A 19,811-nucleotide genomic window follows, 5' to 3' on the forward strand; every position below is an offset into this window, starting at 1 on the left:
TTCGCCTGGCCCTCAATTCCGTGTCATTTACCCAGCGGGGACAAATCAAGAGCAAGACAACTTCATTACCATGTCTGTGTGTTTCTACTTGCAGCATAGTAAGCTTGTAGTTTCTTGATTTTTGCTGTGCTTTTTTAAATTGACTTAAATTGAAAGCGCATGACTCAGCACACAGAAAGAAGCTACAGCGAGGGAGTAAGGCGGCAAACGGGGTCCATAACTCAGCTTTACTCGGATTTTGTGCGTGAAATCATAATAGAATTTCCCAAAGCACAGTGGGCTTCAACTAAGAAAATTTTATGTTGGTTAAGCAAATTATTCGTCTATTATTCTTTGTCATTTTTAGGAGTCACATACATAAATATGCTCGTATACATTTATATTAAAAGTAGTACGGTTCGGAATCAAATGATTAGATAAGATTGCTTTGAGTCTAAAACCAAACTATCTTCCGTCTGACCTTAGTATATCAAGTATACTCAGGTTTATCTTTTAATCAAGAAGAAAATTCTTTACTTTTTTAAATAGCAGTTCGGTGGAGGGAGTAACTTTTCCAAGTTTTTTTTTAATCACAAATTCATCACGTCAGGTTTCTTTGGAGTTCTAACAAATTATTCTATCCTTAAAAATATCTTTATATATTCCATTTAATTTAGTGCCTATTTTTTTTTTTAAAAGAGTTCTTGATAAAATCAAGAAGACTTCGCGGGAGTCGAACTATCTTAACATATACATTATTAGCTTAAGATTCTTATAATTAAAAAAACTAGTTCTTAATTCAATATGTTAAAACCATATATCGACCCACTGTGCGTTGTCAGTGGCTGCCGGCTGCTCGCAGATAGTTTAGCATACTTTCAGGCTGCCATCGGCCTGTGTGCGTGGCACTGCGTATGTGCGTGTGTGCGTGCCCTGCCCTTAGACAAGCCCCAAAATCAATGGAGCTTCGGCTCAGGGGGAGGAGGGCAAGGGGAGCCGGAGTGGGAGGTCTAGCCCTAGAACCACTAGCAGCAGCCCTGAGGGGAGAGAGCGTAACTCATTAATGTCTGCGGTGTAATTAAGTGGCGTCATCGGTTTGGGGCCTTTTGGCTAATAATCGGCGGGAAAGGGCGGCTTAAAACTACGGAAAAAGTACGTCGATTTGCGTATGAGTAAATAAGGGTATGTGTGTGTGTGCTTGGGGGTAATTAGCTGCCACACTACTCGCCCCAATGACACCGATTCCGGAAAGAAGTAGCAAGTGGGAAGTGGGAAGTGGGAAATGAAAATGGAAACGGAAAATGGAAAAGTAAACGTTAAGAGCCGAACGCTAGGAAGGCGGTGGAGATGGCTACTTCTGGGGCTCCACAGATTCCCGCAATGAAATCTGCCCGATGCGAGGGCGTGGTCGGGGGAAAAGGCGGCAGGCAGCACCGGTTATGTAAGTAAGAAAAGTGGAAGAATTCCAGGCACACGGAAAAGCGGAGAGCTTTCTGGCCTGGAAAGTGGAAATGGAAACTGCGCATGCCAGCTAAGGGTTAACAAAAACCACAACAACAAACGGGCGAAAAAACGACGCACACCACACCTGGAAGGCGGTTCAGAGAGAGAGAGAGAGAGAAAAAGAGACTGGAAGAGCGGCAGAGAAACCGAATTCGAAACACAAAAATCTCGAGCTCTTTCTAACGATCGAGCAGGTACGGCAGATACCAGATAATCCCATCCAATAGGATAAGTATCTCGTCCAGTTTTAGCCTTCTTCACATATGTAACTTCTAGTTCTTTCTCAGGAATAATGAATTCACCAATTAATAAACACCGTCTTAGGGCGTCGCCGCAGCTTTGTTGTTGCTGCTTTTCTTACACCAACAACAAAACAAATAGAAACAGAAGCGGCAGCAGCAGCAACAACAACAGCAACGTACACAACACACAGATACACGCACACACACTCACAGCAGCACCAGCACGGGCTTCGATTTTTCCCACTAAAAACAACGCCCGCTCAGCGTTTCGGCCGCCTGACGTCACGGCCTATCAATTGTTTGCACTGATCTAGTTTTACACTAATTTAACTTGCTTTTCGTAGTTAATTCTGGCTTAATTGCAGCGCTCACCTCGTAATCCGACCTTAACGCCATGTTATAGATATAGATATATAACTTCAAGCCAGGCGAGTTGATGCGAATATGGCTTTTTTCTTTAGCTTTAAAAAGACTGCAATGACATCACTGTGGAAATTGGCATCTGGTACTTTTGGTCTGGGAAGTCTGGCAACGCTGGTCGACCAGCGTTGCCAGATCGTCAACATTGCCAGACTTCAAGTGAACGAGCGACCAAAAGTACCAGATCTAGTACACGAAAAGTCTGGCAATGTTGGTTTCTCGTCTGGCAGCACTAGTTGCTTGGACACTGCCTTACCGACAACGCTAAAAAGAACAGCTTACTCCGAACTGCTTGGTCAAACGGCTTACGAACTGCTTACTTTACACTGGGAAAATAAAACGTAGATTTTGAAAACCAAACGTCTTTAATTTATTTCACATATCTACATAGCATTGGGCGCAAATAAATTTTACTTACATTATAAATTTAAATATAAAATATAGTTTTTTTAATTATATTAATTTTAAAATTTTTGTCTATTAATTTGACCAGAATGAATCGACTCCTAATAATCCAATTGCAATCTGCAAGGGTATACAAGCTTCGTCGTGCCGAAGATAGCTTCCTTTCTTGTTTCATTTTTGTATTATCAAAAAAATATTTTTATTTATTTACCTATTCTTTTTTAAATTGCTAAGATCAAGTGTCTTTTAGCTTGGGATTTTCCATATTATTAAAATAAATTGTGATAAATGCGATAATTTTTGTTTCGAACCAGTCTAACTTGCTTTTACCTTTTTCTTTTAGCCTTGTATTGTTTTTGAGTTATGAGAAATATAGTTACTCGTTATTTATTTGTTTGTTTCTTTATTAACATTTGTATTTTTCCTTCTTTCTAAAAATATTCTTGGCACAGTCTTTTTGTTTTTAAACCCATGGCTTTGCCTTGTTGAGGGTATTCCGTTTTCAATTCAAAACTGGATTCTGTATAAGAACAAGCTATAAATAGCGTTACCAACGAGGCAGAGAATTTCTAAAATCTTTATGTTTTCAGAATAAAAATCCTTTTTTCTAAGCCAATAATACGTAGTCTTGTATATAATATTGTATGACCTCTGCTAAAGTGCCGAATCCTTTTATTGGAACGAGTCCTTCTGTTTTATTAGCACTTCACCTGCCACTTGCTGGGCCTTTTACGGAAGCCTCAATTGGTTTATCCGGTTAATTAATATTTTGAAATCAATTGTTGTCGACACTAGGACAAACAAGGAAGTTCCTCCCACCCAGCTGCGGTTGCTTAAGCCAAATGACTTTTCCCGCAGCCTCAGTTCAGTCTGGGTCCTCATTCCACCCACCTCTGCCTCCGTCTCCGCCGTCAGTCTCCACCTCCGCCTTCCCATTTTCCTTTGGCAACGTCAATCGATTCAATATCCCATGGCCATTAGAAGGAGCCGGCTCGACTACAAAATTGAGCCCACATAAGCTGAAAGGAAATCGCCTTGTTGCCGCTGCCTTCGGCTTTGGCTGAAACAACCTGAAAGGTCCAATCAACAGGTGTGTTCCCCGGGTGTCTTTCGCTGCGTGTGTCGGCTGTTGTTTGTGTGCTTGTGGTTCAACAACCCGGCCGAGAGCAAGAAGTCAGCTACCAGAGAAGCCTTCGCTTGTGTGCCAAGCCAAATGGCGAGAAATAAAACTGGAATAATTCAATAGGAGGCATGCCACGCCCGCTCACCCACCCAGGGGCGTGTAGGCTAGGGGCTAGGGGCTAGGGGCTAGGGGCTATGGGCCAGGGAAAACGAGAAAAGGGAGCAAAGGGAAAAGGACCACCAGGCAGCTTCATTGCTTGCGTAATGAATGTCCTTAGCAGGCAGGGCACGTTTCATGTTTTTTCGTTCATGTTTGCTCGGGCAAACCCCCTCACAGGCCCCGTGAATTCTGTGCGGCAATTCGGAGCCAAGCGGAAAGACCAGAATTAAAGCTGCTCCAATTCCCCAGGCCCTGGCCCAGTCCCCGTCCCTGTTCCTGTTCCTGTCCAAGTCCCTGACTCCAGTCCATCGCACTCATTTCACTTAAGTTCATTTGGCAATTTAACACTTTCCGGGCACGCATCACGGCGCTGGCGTCTTAATTTGCGTCGTTTTTTGTGCTTATGCCCATAATAAATGCAAAAAACAAATAAATTTCGGGCAAAGGAAATGCCAAAAATATTTGCATGCAAATTCTTGACCTCGCAGCAGTCCCGTCAACCGCAATTTGAGTAAATTTAATTTGAAAACCCCTTGGCCTGCTCATGCATATTTATTAAGTCCTTGGGGAGCGGGGACGCGGGGGCTTGGGGTGCTGCCTCTAGCGGTGAGAAGGACGGCCGAGCAACAGTTGCCGCACATTGCGCATACGCCGCGTGTGGCCCGGAGTAAGTTTCTGGCGCAGCAGAAAGCAGCTTCAACTCAATTTCCACGGCGCTACCCGGCGATTATGCTAATGTCGAAGGAAAGGCAGCGCCAGCCAGAGGGAAATTCAGTTTTGTTTCGTTCCGTTTAGTGGGTGGCGAGGGGAAAGGTGAGTTAGTTCGTCCTTGCTGTGTCGCCCTTCGCATTCCCAATAAACGACAGCCGGAATGTGCAGCTGTAAGAGGGAGCGGTGCCTTCCCCCACCCTCAGGTTTGCTTATCGCGCTGACTTTTTGCTTCCGGTCTTATTCCTTGCCTGTGGACAGGACAACGCTGCCTGTCTGTCGTATAACAAATAGCAAACTGTCCCGTCTCGTCCGTCGGCCCCGACACTCGTGTGCTTGTCCCGGCTCGTCAACAAATTGTTGCTCCGCCGCTGCGTGAGCATTCGTCCTGCGCTCTCTCTCGCTTCCGACATTGCGCATACGCCGTGTGTGCGTGAATTAGCTGATGACGACCCACTGTGCCTCGGGATTTCCCGCCAACTGTGCTATGGCCCGTATAACACCGGGCAGCAACAGCTGCTGGACGCACAGTTCATCGACAGTCCTCGTCTGGTTGGGTCCTTGGGTGAAAACGCGGCAAAATCGCAGCTAAAAACGCAACGAGCAGCAGCAGCAGCAGAAGGAGTACTAGCAGCAGCAGCAGCAGCATCAGTAGCAGCAAAAGCAGTGTGAATTTGCCGTAGCAGATCCTTAAAGTTAGTGTCTGAATCTACAGAATTATACCCCTGCTAACCTATTCGCGAGTTTTCAATTCGAGTGCGGCCCAAGTCAAAAGCGGTTCCTCGCGTACCCCAGCAGAGCTAGTCGGAATAATCCTAACATTGGGATTCGCGCACCGCTCAGCGGCATAAAATGATAAGTAAGTGCACCTGAACAAAATCACATTCAAAATCATGTTGGTTATGCATTTTTTATACAGCGAAAATATCCCCAAAATGGAATAGATAATGTTTAATATGGGAAGTGTTATTTATATTTATGAATAGAGTTATTTAGTTGACAGAACTTGAAATAGTGTTTAATATTTGCTTACGTATTTTAGATGAGTTCAAGTACTTCTTCTAAAAATCGAAAGCGATTTGAATCAAGTGTCGGGCTAATAAAAGTGTTTTTCAATCGTACCGCTTTCATAGGGCTTCTCCTCCTCCGCCAGTGTCCCCGCTGGTGGCACACTTCACATGTTGCGGCTGTTGCACGAGCGTCTGTTTAACGCCACTTAATGTCCTTTCTATTTACTCTCCGCTGCGCCCGTGTACACGGGTGTTGATGACTGCACAAAACACACACAAACTGGAAAAAAACACACACGGCAACACTTCTGTGTACTTGCCACTCAGCCAACGGCGAGGGGAAAGAGAAAACGCTCTTACTGCGGCGTGGAAAAACGAGAAAAGTTTTCCTTGGCCGCCTGCAAAAACTCTAAACAAAAGTTGAGTTGAGCAACAGCAACAGAAACGGCAACAAACATCGCGAAACAACATTAATTTACGTGCTAAAAGCGGCCTTGAAAACTCGCCTTCGTGCGGTAATTGTGCATGAAAATGAGGATCGCTTGGGGGTTGGGTGGACCGGCGGCGGCTAGCACGGGAATCGTCCTTGTCCCGATGATTTCCCATTGAAAGCAAAATTATACGGCGCCGAGAGCTGCAAGAAGGCAAGAAGTAAATTGGCAAAGTTCATTAGGATGAGTCGCAGCGAACCTCTAGGGTTTCTGCTCACTAATTAGCCGTAGCTTTTTACTATCTTGATGAAGAGATAAAGATTTCACAATTACAACTTATTTCCTCATTTTACGGAGCTTTACGGGACTCTCGCCTAAGCGGGTGATGAGTAAATCAACCCAAAATGCGACAGCTTAGCCGAAATGTACTCGAAGAAAAAGTTGACTTGAAATAAAAAAATGGAAGTCTTGGCACCTCAAGGCGCGAGAGGCGCACGACTCCCACCAAAAATCTGGCTGGCAAATTAGATTTTTATTTGTCTGCTCGAAGGAGCAGACGGTAGGCGGGTTTTGCTGGGTGTAAATCAACACAAAATGTCAGGGGTTAACAAGGTGCACTGCGAGCAAGATTATGACCTCATTTCGGGGATTATATCCGGCTTTATCTAGGTAAATTATTTTCAATTTAAGAATGTGCAAAAATTTTACATAGAATATATTATCTTAAAATACATTATACGATAGGAATAGTAAAGATTTTGTTACAGATTGCAAAATCATAATTATTTGATAATATTTCCCTTATTATTTATAAATATTTCCCATTTTATTCAGTTCTTTATAATTATCTGGTATTCTTTATAATTAATTTGATAGATTTTACTTGTGAGTGTGGTTTTAATTTTGAATTATAAATACAATTATACAGTTATGCTCCGTCAATCAGCTGCAGGTTTCGGTTTTATGCTGCGGTTTGAAATCATTTTTGAAATGACACGTAAAGGACCCGCTGAATTTATTCCGGTGTGGTTAAGCGTTCAATGATCTCGGTTTAAAAAAAGGGGCCATAAAATGTTGGCAGGAAGCGCAACGGAGAAGGGGCGGAGGCGAAATGGAGGACACACACATTCCGGACGGAGTTAATGAAACAATGCAGCGGTTGCCTTAAGACACTTTCACACCCTGCTACCCCCTTTCACCATCAGCTGTGCAGCAGAACTTCACGTGTGTGTGTGTGTGTTTGTGTGTTGAAAATTTTACGAGAGACGCTTTTCTTTCCGCTTTTCGCCAGAGCCTTTGTCGCTTTTTCTTTCGCTTCACTTCTGCCTTTATTTTCCTGCGCTGCTCATTTGGATTCACATTTCGCTGTTTGCTGAATACACTGAAACAAAAAGTCATTGGACACGATTGCGTGGAGTAAATATTAAATATATATATATTAAAATAATACGGTATGATGGGTCAAACGATATATTATTTACATATTTTTTTATAATTTGTAATTAAGGTTGATCTAAATTTTCTTTCTGTGCCCGCACCACGCCCATTCGAATCGTCAGTCGCATGAAATTCGTCGAGATTTACGCATATATTTATGTGAAGTTACCCACTCGGCAGTGGCAGCGGTCCCTTGTTTTCCCGCCTGCTCCCTCGATTTCCCCCCCTGCTTTTCCGGTCGTTGCGGCGGGGTGGGGCGAGAGGACAAGTCCAAAAACTCAATTGCGGCTTTTTATGTGTAATTCGCATTTTTGTTCGCTTTCTCCGCTCGACGTTTTCAATGCCGCTGTGCTCGCTGGATATTATTTTTTAATTTAACTTTTATATTCGGGGCTTTGGGCATATCCACCCGCCCCACCGTTGCCCCGATGCCTGCCTGGCCTGTTTACTTTTATGGGCCAATGTCTTTTGATTCTATAATTTGCTTGATTCTTGCTTTTTGTCGTTTTATTAAAATTAATTTAAATGCGACAATCAGCGTGAGTCCAAAGTCCGTAGACCGGAGTCCGTAGTCCGTAGTCCCGAGTCCCGAGTCTCGAGTCCTGGGCACTCGCAAAAAGGCAAACAAAAGTCCATGGAGCAACCGGAATGGCAACAATGTGCACAACGACATCAGCGGCTTATGTTAATGAGCACTTACAAGCTGTAATGACGCTGGAAAGGGAATGCGAACGCGGATGGGGATGGGTGTAGGGATGGTGGCTGGGAAAAGGGGCTGCAAATGGTCAGGGCAAGTGGGGATATGAGACAATACAAAAAAATGGCCGCGAATATTCAAATTATGCAGCAGCAACAGCATGGCAATGAGCTTTGCTTGTATGTTTAATTCACACTTTAAGCCATCATTTTCGTTCATCATTTATTTGATCAGCTTGCCAGGGGAAATGAGTAAGGAAAACAGAGAAAAAGAGAAATGGATATAGAGAGTTGTGCAGACCTTTTGGCGTGTATTTATAATACTGATGAGTTGTAATACTAAGAAAATATTTTAATTATTAAAATAACTATTCTCTTATTAAATCAGTACCTTTTTCAACAGTCTTAAATTTAGTTTATTAGCTTGTAGCAGAAATATTTATATGTGTTTAAAGAACTTTTTTTCTTTATATAGTAATGTAGTCCTACTTTCAAATATTTAACTTACCTACTGAACTTAAATTACAAAACCATCTCAAGTCTAAGATAAATTGTGGACATTTTGTCACCGTTAGGCAACCCATTGCCCAAAACTGACAGTCAATATATGTATGTTCACTGTGGGAATATGTAGGGAGCTGGGCCGGCGGAACAGGAAGTGAGGTGCAACTGGCGAGGTGGCAATCAAACCACTTCCTCCGGCGGCTCTCATCGCATTTCAAGCCCCAGCTGCGATGGCAATCCGCAAGTAAAATACGATGGAAGCCATATTTGTCATTTTATCAATACAAGTATCGGGCCCACACACATTCGCATAAGGACATGGGGACACATCTGTGTGCCGATGGATGTCTACAATACGTATCATTCATGTTGTCCTTATTAGACTTGTAGCCGTGGCTGCCACAGACACATCGCTCAATTTTTGTTATCCTTTCTTCGCTTATTGGCAGCGGTTGCAATATTTCAACAGGCAAATGCCACGCCCCATAACCCCACCACTCGCACTCGCTGCTCCCTTAACGCGTCGCATCGCATCGCTCGCTTGTTGATGGCACTTTGTCATGTGTTCGACAAAGAAAATTGAAAATAAAAATCGTTTCTCTTTTCCCCTCGCACCCCACTCCCGCCTTGCCGAATCAAATTGTGAAGTTTTGCAAGCAAACACTCGCAGAGCATGTGTGTGGGGAGGTAGGTAAGGGGAGTGTAAGAAAAACCAAAGGACAAACACACACACTTATGCGTAGGGACGGTCGTGTGTAAATAGTCTGCAAAAGCGGCTAAAGGTTCCAGTTTTTTTTTTGTGAGGTGGCTCCTTGGCGGATGAAGCACTCAGCTCGACTTGCCCATACAATGAGGGAAGGGAAAATAGCAGCGATTGTGACAATATCTGTAAAAACTTTTGGTTGGACTTGAAAAATATAGAAAGGAAAGGAAAACATTTAACATGTTAAGTGCTTTCGAAGATTATTCTTTAAAACCACTAAAACATATTACATTTAAAAGGTATAAACTAGTTACTATTACAAATTACAGATATATTTTTCCCAAAAGAAGAAGAAACTTTTATTTTGTTTAAACAATATTCAATTAAATGATGTTTATATATTTCAAATTAATTATTAAAACAATATATAGTATAATAAATAAATTTTAAACTATTGTTTATATGCTGCATAAGCACTTTATATTTTTTACATTTTAAGATCAGTTTAAAATTACTTCCCTTTAAAGGAACTATAAAGATAATTTCCTAGATATTTACTGAATTAAAGCTGATAAATTTTTAAAATGTGGGAAAACAAACAAACAAAATGAACTAAAAATTTAGAAAGAAAAGTATACGTTTAGATTGATGCCGAACTCGTTGCAACAATCAGGATTTTCATGTTGTATTTTAATTTCACTTTTTTAAGAATTCATTAAATTTATAGCCTTAATCTAGGTAATTAAACCTTTGATTTAATTTAATTTACTACAAATATTTAATGTCTTTTCTTTTTTTTTTATGTCTTTTCAAAAAAATATTCACACCATATATCCTTAAGCTACTCTATATCAAATTTGCTTCTAGAGGCATGCCTTTGTTTCTTCACAATCCTAATCAAATTGAAAGCGCTGTAAGCCAGCGGCTTATGGGGAAATTCTTTGCATTGCAGCGGTTTAGTTACATCAATTCCATATCTTCTCCATGGCGACATTTTCAGGCGAAAGTTGCTTTTCGAGTTTATACTCTCACACACACACACACACACACCGGGCACTAGTGTAAGGATGGAATGACACGGTTGCTGCCAGTTGATACTTTTTGCCACACTCTCTCTCACTCCCGTGTCCCTTCCTCGCCTCTCCCTTCCGCCATTTGTCAGATCCCGCGAAAAGGACTCGCAAGTAAAGTACAGAAAGCATCCATTTCCATCGGCTTGTCTTTAATGGGGGGACTTTTCAGAATTTTTTTCCGCTTTTCGCTGGCCACACTCAAAACCGTTAACTGCACTCGCACACATACACAGAATGCCCGCACACTCACACACTGCGAGAGAGTGAGTGCACATTGCAATTCCGTTTCAGTTTCCATTGTTCTTGGTCCTTTTTTCAGGACGGTTTCGAAATGAAAATTTTTCATAGCATACATTTGCGGGCAATTTCCAGTTTTTGCAACGCTTGCCATTTGTTCGCCTTAATTTCTTTTTGTTTTGCTTTTTTTAGGTCTTGTTCTGTGATTCTTTTGGTGACATTTTGTTATCCTTGGAGTGCTCCATGGCTCACTTTTGGCCGCCTCGTTTCTGGTTTGGATTTCGGTTTTATATTTTTTCCTCTCTCGGTCCGGTCCGGCTCTGATTTATAGCCGGCAAATAGAAATTGTAATTGGTTCTCGTTTGCCACTCGGGCGAAGGCTAATTACACGCTTTGCCACCGAAAGTGGATTTACGTTGTGGTGCATTTTACTCCGTTCCTGCATACCCCGGTCCCTCGTCCCGCCTCTTCCGCCTGCGCAAGTGGGTCAATTTTTGCCTGTCGACCATAATGCAATGAGAACGATAACGAAGCGATGTGTGTGCGGAAATAGGCGGCAGTTTGGGTATGTGGAGTGCACTAAAGAAAATGAGTTCAAATTTTAAAATAGTTTTACTATGCTAAATTAAAGATAACGAGTACCTGTTCCCTTTTTCTAGAGGATCTGTGAGAGAATGGATAAAAGAATGTAACAATATTTTATAGTGTTCTCGTTCTTAGATATAACATGATTGGGCTAATTTATTCAAAGATTTTCCTTTGTTGCAGTGTGCTTGCGGCAGGATTTTAGGAACTGTGGTGCGTGCCGCACACAGTTTAGACATTTAACGCAAAACCAATTACGAATATAGCCACAAACTCCCGATACTCCACACCCGAACCCTGTCTCTCCTCTGCCAATGCCAACTGCCATGTTCATGTCAAAGCTGACTTCGAACACACATGCAATTAATAGGAGTGCAGCACACCCACCCCCACCCTCGTTGGCCAACTGTTGACTGACCCTATCCGCTGGCAGCCGAACTCTCGACACTGGCCCAAAAATCTGAGGCACCAACTGCGCCGCTCAGTGAAAAGTCACGTACCAACTGTTGAAAACACATCGTAAAACGTACAACTTTGCTCCGCTCCACTCGCTTAAAATGCACATAAAACGCTGCTGGGGAAAAAGGGTTGTCAGTTAGCCCCGCTCCTCAGTCCCCAGCCCCTCGGCTCCTCGGAAGCCTTGTGTGCGTATGACGTGCAAATTTTCCAAAGCTGTTTTCCCAGGGACAACTCGGAAGCGAGGTGCGGAGGGGAGCCAAGGCAGAGCGCACAAAAAAGGGGCCAACGCATTATATTTTATGTTTGAGGAGGGCGGCTAAAGAACCGGGGCAGGTATGCTAAAATCGCTGTGCAGTGATAATGAAGTTAATGCAGGGAGGGTTCGAGGTCCGCCGAATAGCAGTTGAAAGTGCCGGCATGGCCAACCGAGGCAGAAAGCGAGGCTGAAAGGCAGTTCGCAGTATATATATATAGATATATATGGGGGATATATGCGATTCGGGGAGTAATTAACTCACACGCGCAGCTCCTGAGCTCGGTGCCCTTATCCCGTTGAATAATTCACGCTGCTGCTGAATGCGTAAATCGAGCGTGAAATTTGATTCGTCTTCACCTGGCAGCAAACGACTTTAAACTGCTTAACTGCAGAGTCGTACGGAGCAGCGGGGTTTATAACGAATATAAAAGCGGTGAGAAAAACCTGAATTTAAGATACACACACTTGTACATGCTGGGGAATGTGATTCTGGGTGGATTCACGGGTGGATTCCTATCTCGCTTATGCAGACATTTCCCGTGAAATTGGAACATTCTGGAGCATTTTTGATGAACGTCTGTCAGGGCTTTGAACTTCATCAGATCGTAAATATAAATTGTACAATTTACTTTGAACAAACACTGACTACCCTCCATAACTCAATCAGATCTCAGCCCCAGGAGCCACTCGCAGAATCAGGTTGCGGTTCTCAGCAACGTTCAGTTGTTGCATTGAAAACACAATTTGTAAATTCAATTAACTTGTTTGCCCAGCAGGCGGGGGCGTGGCGGTGCGATGTAGTTCGGTTTGCGGCAAGTTAATCTATTGCACAATCAACTTTTGCAAATGAACGTTGATATTTTAACACTGTCATTATTCGAGGCTTTAAAACTGCCGCCAGCTTAACCACTTCTCGGACGCTTTCCGCCCCCACAACATGCTGTTTGCATGGCCATGCCAGCGGCATTATTTAATTTGGTTAAGCCCGACACTAAACCAACAGGGCAAAGCTGCGAGCTCGACATGTTTGCAGACTCAAAAAAAGTGCGAAAACATCTCTCGCATATGCAAATGGCCAATGAAAGTATTGCTCTTCATTTCATTAAGTTTTAATTAAACTCTCACCACTTGCCAGCCATTTCCCGCGGCCAACTTTTGCTGCTGCTGCTGTTTCGCAACAGGCTTTATTTACAGGGGTCAGTGGCGGAGGAGGAGCCTTTTTTTTCTGCGTTTATGTTTGCGTATGCGGCTTACACAAACAGCCGGCGGAGTGACACCCAAACAGGCTATCCCAGTCTCTCCACCTGTCCCGCTGGAGCATCCGCAGATGCAGTTGTCAGTGGCCGCAGGTGTGCAAAAAGCTCCAACTTTTTCCGGGTGCGACAACACGCACAGTACAAGCAGTGAAGCTTCTGCAGGTCGCGTGTCCAAACCGCCGCTTATCAGCAGTGCTTCAGGTGCCCGGGCAGCAGGACACTCGTTCAATCAAGCGGCCCTTTGTAGCTACAAATACCGTGGGGAAAAAAGAGCGTCGCTTCGGGCCAAACCCGGCACGTCCCCCTGTCACCTGGCCACATGTTGCCACTTTCGCTTAGCATCGCGTTTGCACCCGTCCCACTTAAATGGCCCAGCTCCTCGTCCTCTTCATCCTGCGCTCGGAGCTATCCCTTTTCCGGCGCCGTAATCGATTTTGGGCTAAACGAGCAGGCCAATGACAGCGCCGACAACAGGTGCACTGGTAAAATGGGTTATAAAAACTAAGGCATTCAAGCGGGGAAATACTTTTTAGAGTATGCGATTGGCCCGGAATTTATTCAATTAAAAGAAATTCATAAATATTTTTCAGGAGTTTTGAACTGGGTGATTATACACTTGCAGGGAAGATCTTTTATGATGGACATTTAGTTGAGTACAGATTTATTTTACATTAAGTCAAGCCACTCGCTTAACATTTATTTGTAGAAATATATTTAAATAAATTCCCAGCTTTTATTTTATATATTCAAAAGCATCGAGTTTGTGAGATTTAAAATAAGAAAATATATTCTCTCAGTGCCTAGACTTTCGATTGTCTGGCTGGGACATAGCCGAACTGGAATGGGAAATTCCATAAATACTTTAGACAAGATGCAAAGTTTCCTCGAACATAATATGAGCATTTGAGGCTGCCTGGCAGAGAGCTGCATTTCATTGGACCCCCGTTGGAGCGCGCTCCTGCCTCCGTTGATGTCACTTTAAGCTTTGGAGCCGGAGCCAAGCCAAATCCATCGCCAAGCCCCAGCTCGTTGATTGCCTCCGGCTGACGGAGGACTAATGGACCAGTCGAAAACATTTGCCAGATTATCGAGCGATCGAACCGGGTCAAGCTCCTGACTTGGGCAATGCAACTATTTGTTTAGCCAGCAGTTGGCTCTTCCGATTTCCAAACTCCCACGCCCACCTCCTTTCCAATCCGCTGCCTCTGACTTGCAGTTGATTGAGTTCGTGGTATTATTGATTTGATTTTGCTATCGCCAATTGGCAGTTCCGCCAACCAGTGAATACATCATCAGGCTGGGAGCTGTCGCCTCGCAGCTCGCTGAACACTGTTTATAGTGCGCTCGGAGTCTAATAAATTTCGAACAGGTGTTTGAATGCCTCCACCACGGCCATCCATAAATCAAAATGGGTTTTTAAACTACGCGGCTGGCCGGGGATTAAGCGCTCCGCCCCGTTCAGCCTGTCGCTCATGTGTGCGAGCTGCTGTAAAACACAGACAGCAACCACAAATATTTTTGAAGCGATGTGGACGTGCATGTGGATGTTGATGTGGGTGCGGATGAGCACTGGGACAAGGGCAAGGGCAAGGACGGGGGCGAGGACGGGGACGAGGGCGATGATGACGATGGTGGCGCATAAAACTTGTTGAATTATTCGGTACTGGGACACGGACGTGGCTTTGGAAATTCTTTGGCTGCCTGAGTCTCAGCCAAAAACGGAATTTTTTATTATTATTGCAAATTAAAAAAGTTTACATTGGCTTAACTATGTGAGCGCCCAGACCAGCTCTCTGCCAGCCCAACTATGTAAAAGCCAAGTTTTAGCCGAGAATGACTGGAGTCTGGTCCATGGACCGGGAGCGGGGAGCGGGGATAAGTGGCGACGGGCATGAGTAGATGGAGCAACGATTTGCAAAGTATTTTCAACAATTTCTGCCGCAGGCGCAACAAAAAATGGCAGCCCGAAAAACCCATCATAGGCTGCCTGTCTCACCTGACTACCTCCATTCAGGAGGCCCCAGCCAGCTCCCGTTGCCACTCAACGAAGCGTATTAGCAAATTAAATTCCATTTTCGCAGGTGGGCGGCCGCCTGCCTGCCTGTGATTATGAGCCGAGGACTTGCAGCCACCAAATTTAATGCACGGCTTCCGGGTGCTCCGTGTCAGAGTGTCTCAGTGTGTGTGTGTGTGGTCTGTGGTCAGCCAGGCATACAGTGTGCTCCATAAGCGAGAGCCGACTAAAAGGGCTTTAAAATTAAATGTCGGCATAGTTTATTTATTTCTGCCAACTCACTAGAATAAATGGCAAAGAGAGCTCCAAAACACGATGGTCGAATATAAAATGGCATTTTAAATTCAATTTAAGGCTTAATTCAAGTTTATATGAGTTTGCTTAAACTCACTTAAAAAATTAAAAGCCACATCGTTAAAACTTCTGAGAAAGGCTTTAAAATTTAATGATGACAAAGTTTACAATTGCAGCTCTTTCACGTATCTTGGCCCAAGATTCATATGCATAATCCGATCGTTAAAGACGGGATTCTGTATTTTGCCTAATATGGTTATTAACTTTAAATAGATTAACTTGAGCAACAAGCTTACTGTGCACTTTCTATTTTAAATGGACTTTAAAATGTTAGGTCCGAGATTTATTTATTTATTTCTGCAAACTCATTAGAAAAATTGACATATCCCCGACTCGCAAAAAGAAAAATGCCGACTGGCGAAAATAAAAGGCAAGCACGCGCCGGCCGTCGAGAAGGGAAACTCACATTTTCCGGGCTGGGGCTGGGCTGCCTTTCGTTTATTGATGGCGGAGCGGAGCGACTGGGGGAATTGATTAAAAGGCATTGTCGAGGATGTGGGCTTAAGCCACGTCGGTGCACAATACATACACGTGCTCGCTGGCGGACTTGTGTACCATACCATATAACATATATACATATATACAAGGGAGTATGTATGCATATATGCAGCGGCTTTGATCTATCTACGCCCGAACAAAAAGAGGACCAAGAACTTGTCTAACAATTTGACGCTTTAATCCGTCCTCCGATGGAAAAGAACTCGAACGGCTCCTTGTCTACGCTCCAGTTGGCCGAGCGCAAACTGAGATTCATTCGAACTGGCACGGATATCCTCGGGTCTGTCTGTGAGTGTGTGTGTGTGTGTGTGTGCCTTTTATGTGTCCTTTCTGGTGTCGTATTATGGTAATTCGCATCGAGACCGATTACACGCAACATGTGGAAGAAGGAGCTTTTCCCTGAAAGGCGAACCTCTCTGACCGTCGAGCTGAATACGTAACGAACGTGATGCCAAACCAAATAATATTTTCCTAAGTAAATTAAGCTAAATAAATACGCAAAAAGGAATATTTGGCTTTAAGATAAATCAATTAAACATCACCAATTGTGTGACATTCTGGTTCGATAACTAATGAGTTGTTCTGTACAATGGCAGGTTGAGTAGCTTAGATACTTGGATACTATTACTGTGTAATTATAGATATCTATCTCTAACCAGGAAGCTTGATAAGTCTTGAATTTTACCGTGAAAATTGACAATTGTAGTATTATGCCATAAATTACCAGGAAAGCTTTAATTGTCCCAAAAAATTAATTGGAGAAAGCCATTATATAATGACCTTTGACTGATATAATGAAGGAAATGCGGCTAGCAGCTAAAAGTTCGAGCTGCCTAAAAACGCAGCTCTTAAGAGTGGCAAATGAGCAGACGGCGACAGCAATTGTCCTGGCCCAAGGATCTGCTTTGTGTCGGCGCTGACAAACACTGACACTGAACCGCCAGCTGGTGCTGACCATCTCTCAGCAGGAAAAGAAGGTGGTGGTGCTAGGTGGTGGCTTCCGGAGAAGCTTCCATTAAGTTAAATTGCATTTCGCGCAGTCAAGTTGGGCCGCCTTTGTGTGAGCGTCGTCTTCCGGTTTGCTGCGTGCTGATTTGCCACCTGGGACTGGAACTGGGACCCAGATCGAGACAGAGACTGGCGGCAGGCTGGCCATAATTTAATAGTGCGTCCGTCAAACAAGTTTACTGCAGTTGCAATTCCATTTGCATGGGTTGCTCTTGGACAGACTTTCCCACACGACCTCTCGCTGATTCGATTTGATGCTTCCCCAGTTAATCAATTGATTTTACCTTCGGTTGCCTGGTTGCCGGGCTGTGCGACCTGTTGAGCTGCAGCCAGGCAAAGGCAATGAATGGCAAACGCATTTGCCTTGCGAATATCTGCACATAATTCAATATGCATTGATTTCTATTGCCCCTGTCGTGGCCTTATTGCATTGACTGCTCCCCGATTTGTGAGCAGAAAAATGCATTCCATATAAATTGCAATTCCGGGGGACTAGTATCCCTGTAAGGGTTCATTTTCTGGCTCCGCAAACAAAGGTATTGTCTTGGCCCAATTAGTTTTTCTGGGAAGACCCCCTAAAGGCCCTCGCCTCATTAAACTTTCAATTGTTCCGGCGACTTAATCAATTTTGATTGGCGATCCGGGGTAATCCTTGAGCATAGATATTAATGGTTTTTCTGTGTAAATCTTAATGCCGAACCATTAGGGGCGATTACAATGCGGTTATTGTGGGCGGGCGGCAAGGCGGGCACTTTCGGAGTGTGTGGCCAGTTTTTGCGGTCCGGCGTTTTACAGGAAATCAATGGACCGCCCAAGGGGCGTTAAATTTTATTAGCGCAAAATGATTTCATGTGCCAAATATTTGGCAAAATTGACGCTGGCCGACGACGATGGCCGTGCTGTCCCAAATGGCGTTGCTAATGGCGGACATTAACGGGGCGTATGCGCAATCTGCGTTGTCATGCAGGACACGCGTCGCCACTGGAGTTGGCTTTAAGTGCACTTTGCCCTTAATCCAACCAGTGTGCGTGCGAGTGTCCTCTGTGTGTGTGTGTGGCATGCAGTTAATGTCCGCTTATCGATGGGCTACAATAACGATTACACAGCCAAGTTGTCCGCAACTGTTGTATATTGTCTCGTTTCTGCACAGCCAAAAAAATGGGTTACTAAAATGAATTTAAGGACAAGATATTAAATCAAAGAAAAATGGAATATCTCTAAGGGTTTTTAGAATTTATTTATGGGGAGATTTATATACATATTTTAAGGTATTTTGATGACTTTGTATCTTATATCTTTGTATTTTGTATCACAATTTTTTGGAATTTACATTGTTTGAGGCTTTTTTCCGTCATATCTACGACGAAGAGTTCCAAACAATCCACAGAAGTTATTTCAAAGAAATTATTGATAACCCAATTTAATAGTATTCCAATTAAATATTTATCAAAGAAATTTGTATAAACTTCTATATACCCTTTATTATTCTCTTTTCTTGTAGGCATTTGGTACAACAGTGACCGCCGCGATTGGGTACGCGTTGCCGGACGATAGTACCCATTGTACCCTGTCAAAGGGTTGAGACCATCGTCACTGCGCAAATCATCCTCCACCAGCAGCAGCAGCATCAACAACGCCTGCCCCCCGCCGCCGCCCACACCGCACCAAGTGAACCCGGCCAGCTGCAGCAGCAGTAGCACTCCGCCCCACTCCCAGCATCCGCATCCGCATCATCACCAGCACCACCAGCACAGGCGCAGCAGTAGCTCCAGTCACACCAGCCACCAGCTAGCGGAGAACTCGAGCGGTTTGGCCACGAAACCGGCCATCAATTTGCTCGGCAATCAGCTGCAGGTCAACTACTTTGAGTTCCCGCCCACAGCTTCTGGCCAGGCGTTGTTGGCCAACAGTGGTCGCACTACAGCCTCTACGCCGTCGCTGAACTGCCACCATCAATTCCAGCAGCCCCAGCAGCACAGCTCCACCGTTGCTGGTAACTACAGCTCGGCGGTTGCCAAAGCGGCTGCCTCCACTGCCTGTGCGCTCCTTGCCACGTGCCACGTGTCCAGAGATTCCCCCCGACACTACCACCACCAACAGCAGCTACCAAAGCAGCCCAGGAGCCCGGAGGAACCACAGCAAACCGCAGACAACATGGGTCGACGCGAGATAAAACGCTCCAATACCAGTGGCTCCACCACCAGATCCTACGACAGCGGCAGCGGTGAGTGCTTCATACACAGGGAAAAAAATGAAAAAGAATTTGTAAAGGAAATGCAAACGCTTGCTCATTTCTAACAATTATCAACCGTTTACAGATGTGAATATCTCACTCTTAAATTCTTTTAAAAATATTTTCTTGCCAAGTAACTATTTATTAAATTGGTCGAAATCGAAGTGTAGGGGATCCCTCTTCAGAAAATAACCAAATAACAACAGCGAACGCAGATCTATTCAGTTGAACCCAATTCGAAAAGGGGCTGTGGGTGGGAGGACACTGCCTAATCGCCTTACGTTCTGTGATTGGGTCCCTGAATTCCCTGGGAAATGACATTAGGCTGGCAAATTAACTCAGCGGAGATTTGTTGTCAAGCTGTCGTTGTCCTGCCTGCGGACGGTTTCCTATGCGGTTTTCCCAGGCGGACACCTACAACTGTGAATCAAAGTGGAAAAGAAATGAAGAAGAAAAGCTAACAACTTTGGTCTGTGCCTTCAATTGTTCGGAAATTAGTTTCATCAACTGTGCAAAAA

The 19,811-nt window shown here is 44.1% G+C and overlaps 2 protein-coding genes across 4 annotated transcripts in view; one reads left to right on the plus strand and one right to left on the minus strand.

The window, feature by feature from the left end:
• The window catches only part of Atpalpha (sodium/potassium-transporting ATPase subunit alpha), a 28,967-nt gene extending 26,806 nt beyond the window's left edge, over positions 1-2,161 (minus strand). For 2 of the 3 annotated variants that reach the window (XM_041776693.2, XM_017181195.3), the window contains exon 1: positions 2,097-2,161. In XM_041776693.2, the coding sequence (XP_041632627.1) occupies positions 2,097-2,120 (24 nt within the window). In that variant the 5' untranslated portion in view covers positions 2,121-2,161. The remainder of the gene's footprint in view (positions 1-2,096) is intronic. The other variant, XM_017181194.3, reaches the window with a different exon arrangement.
• Positions 2,162-2,201: 40 nt separating this feature from the next.
• On the plus strand, positions 2,202-19,751 carry LOC138928716 (uncharacterized). Its single transcript, XM_070286227.1, has 3 exons — positions 2,202-2,354; positions 18,615-19,284; positions 19,379-19,751. Exons 1-3 carry the CDS (start codon positions 2,202-2,204, stop codon positions 19,483-19,485), a joined length of 930 nt encoding a protein of 309 aa, XP_070142328.1. The 3' UTR covers positions 19,486-19,751.
• The last annotated feature ends 60 nt before the right edge of the window (positions 19,752-19,811 follow it).

Source organism: Drosophila kikkawai, chromosome 3R, assembly GCF_030179895.1.
Source record: "Drosophila kikkawai strain 14028-0561.14 chromosome 3R, DkikHiC1v2, whole genome shotgun sequence".
NCBI lineage: Eukaryota > Metazoa > Arthropoda > Insecta > Diptera > Drosophilidae > Drosophila > Drosophila kikkawai.

What these genes read in the sequence shown, in the direction of transcription:
- LOC138928716 (XM_070286227.1), top strand. Translation starts at nt 2,202, where the DNA reads ATGACATCACTGTGGAAATTGGCATCTGGTACTTTTGGTCTGGGAAGT. An exon ending in TACACGAAAAGTCTGGCAAT is followed by an intron (nt 2,355 to 18,614) that starts GTTGGTTTCTCG and finishes GCCGGACGATAG; the next exon opens with TACCCATTGTACCCTGTCAA. An exon ending in ATCCTACGACAGCGGCAGCG is followed by an intron (nt 19,285 to 19,378) that starts GTGAGTGCTTCA and finishes AACCGTTTACAG; the next exon opens with ATGTGAATATCTCACTCTTA.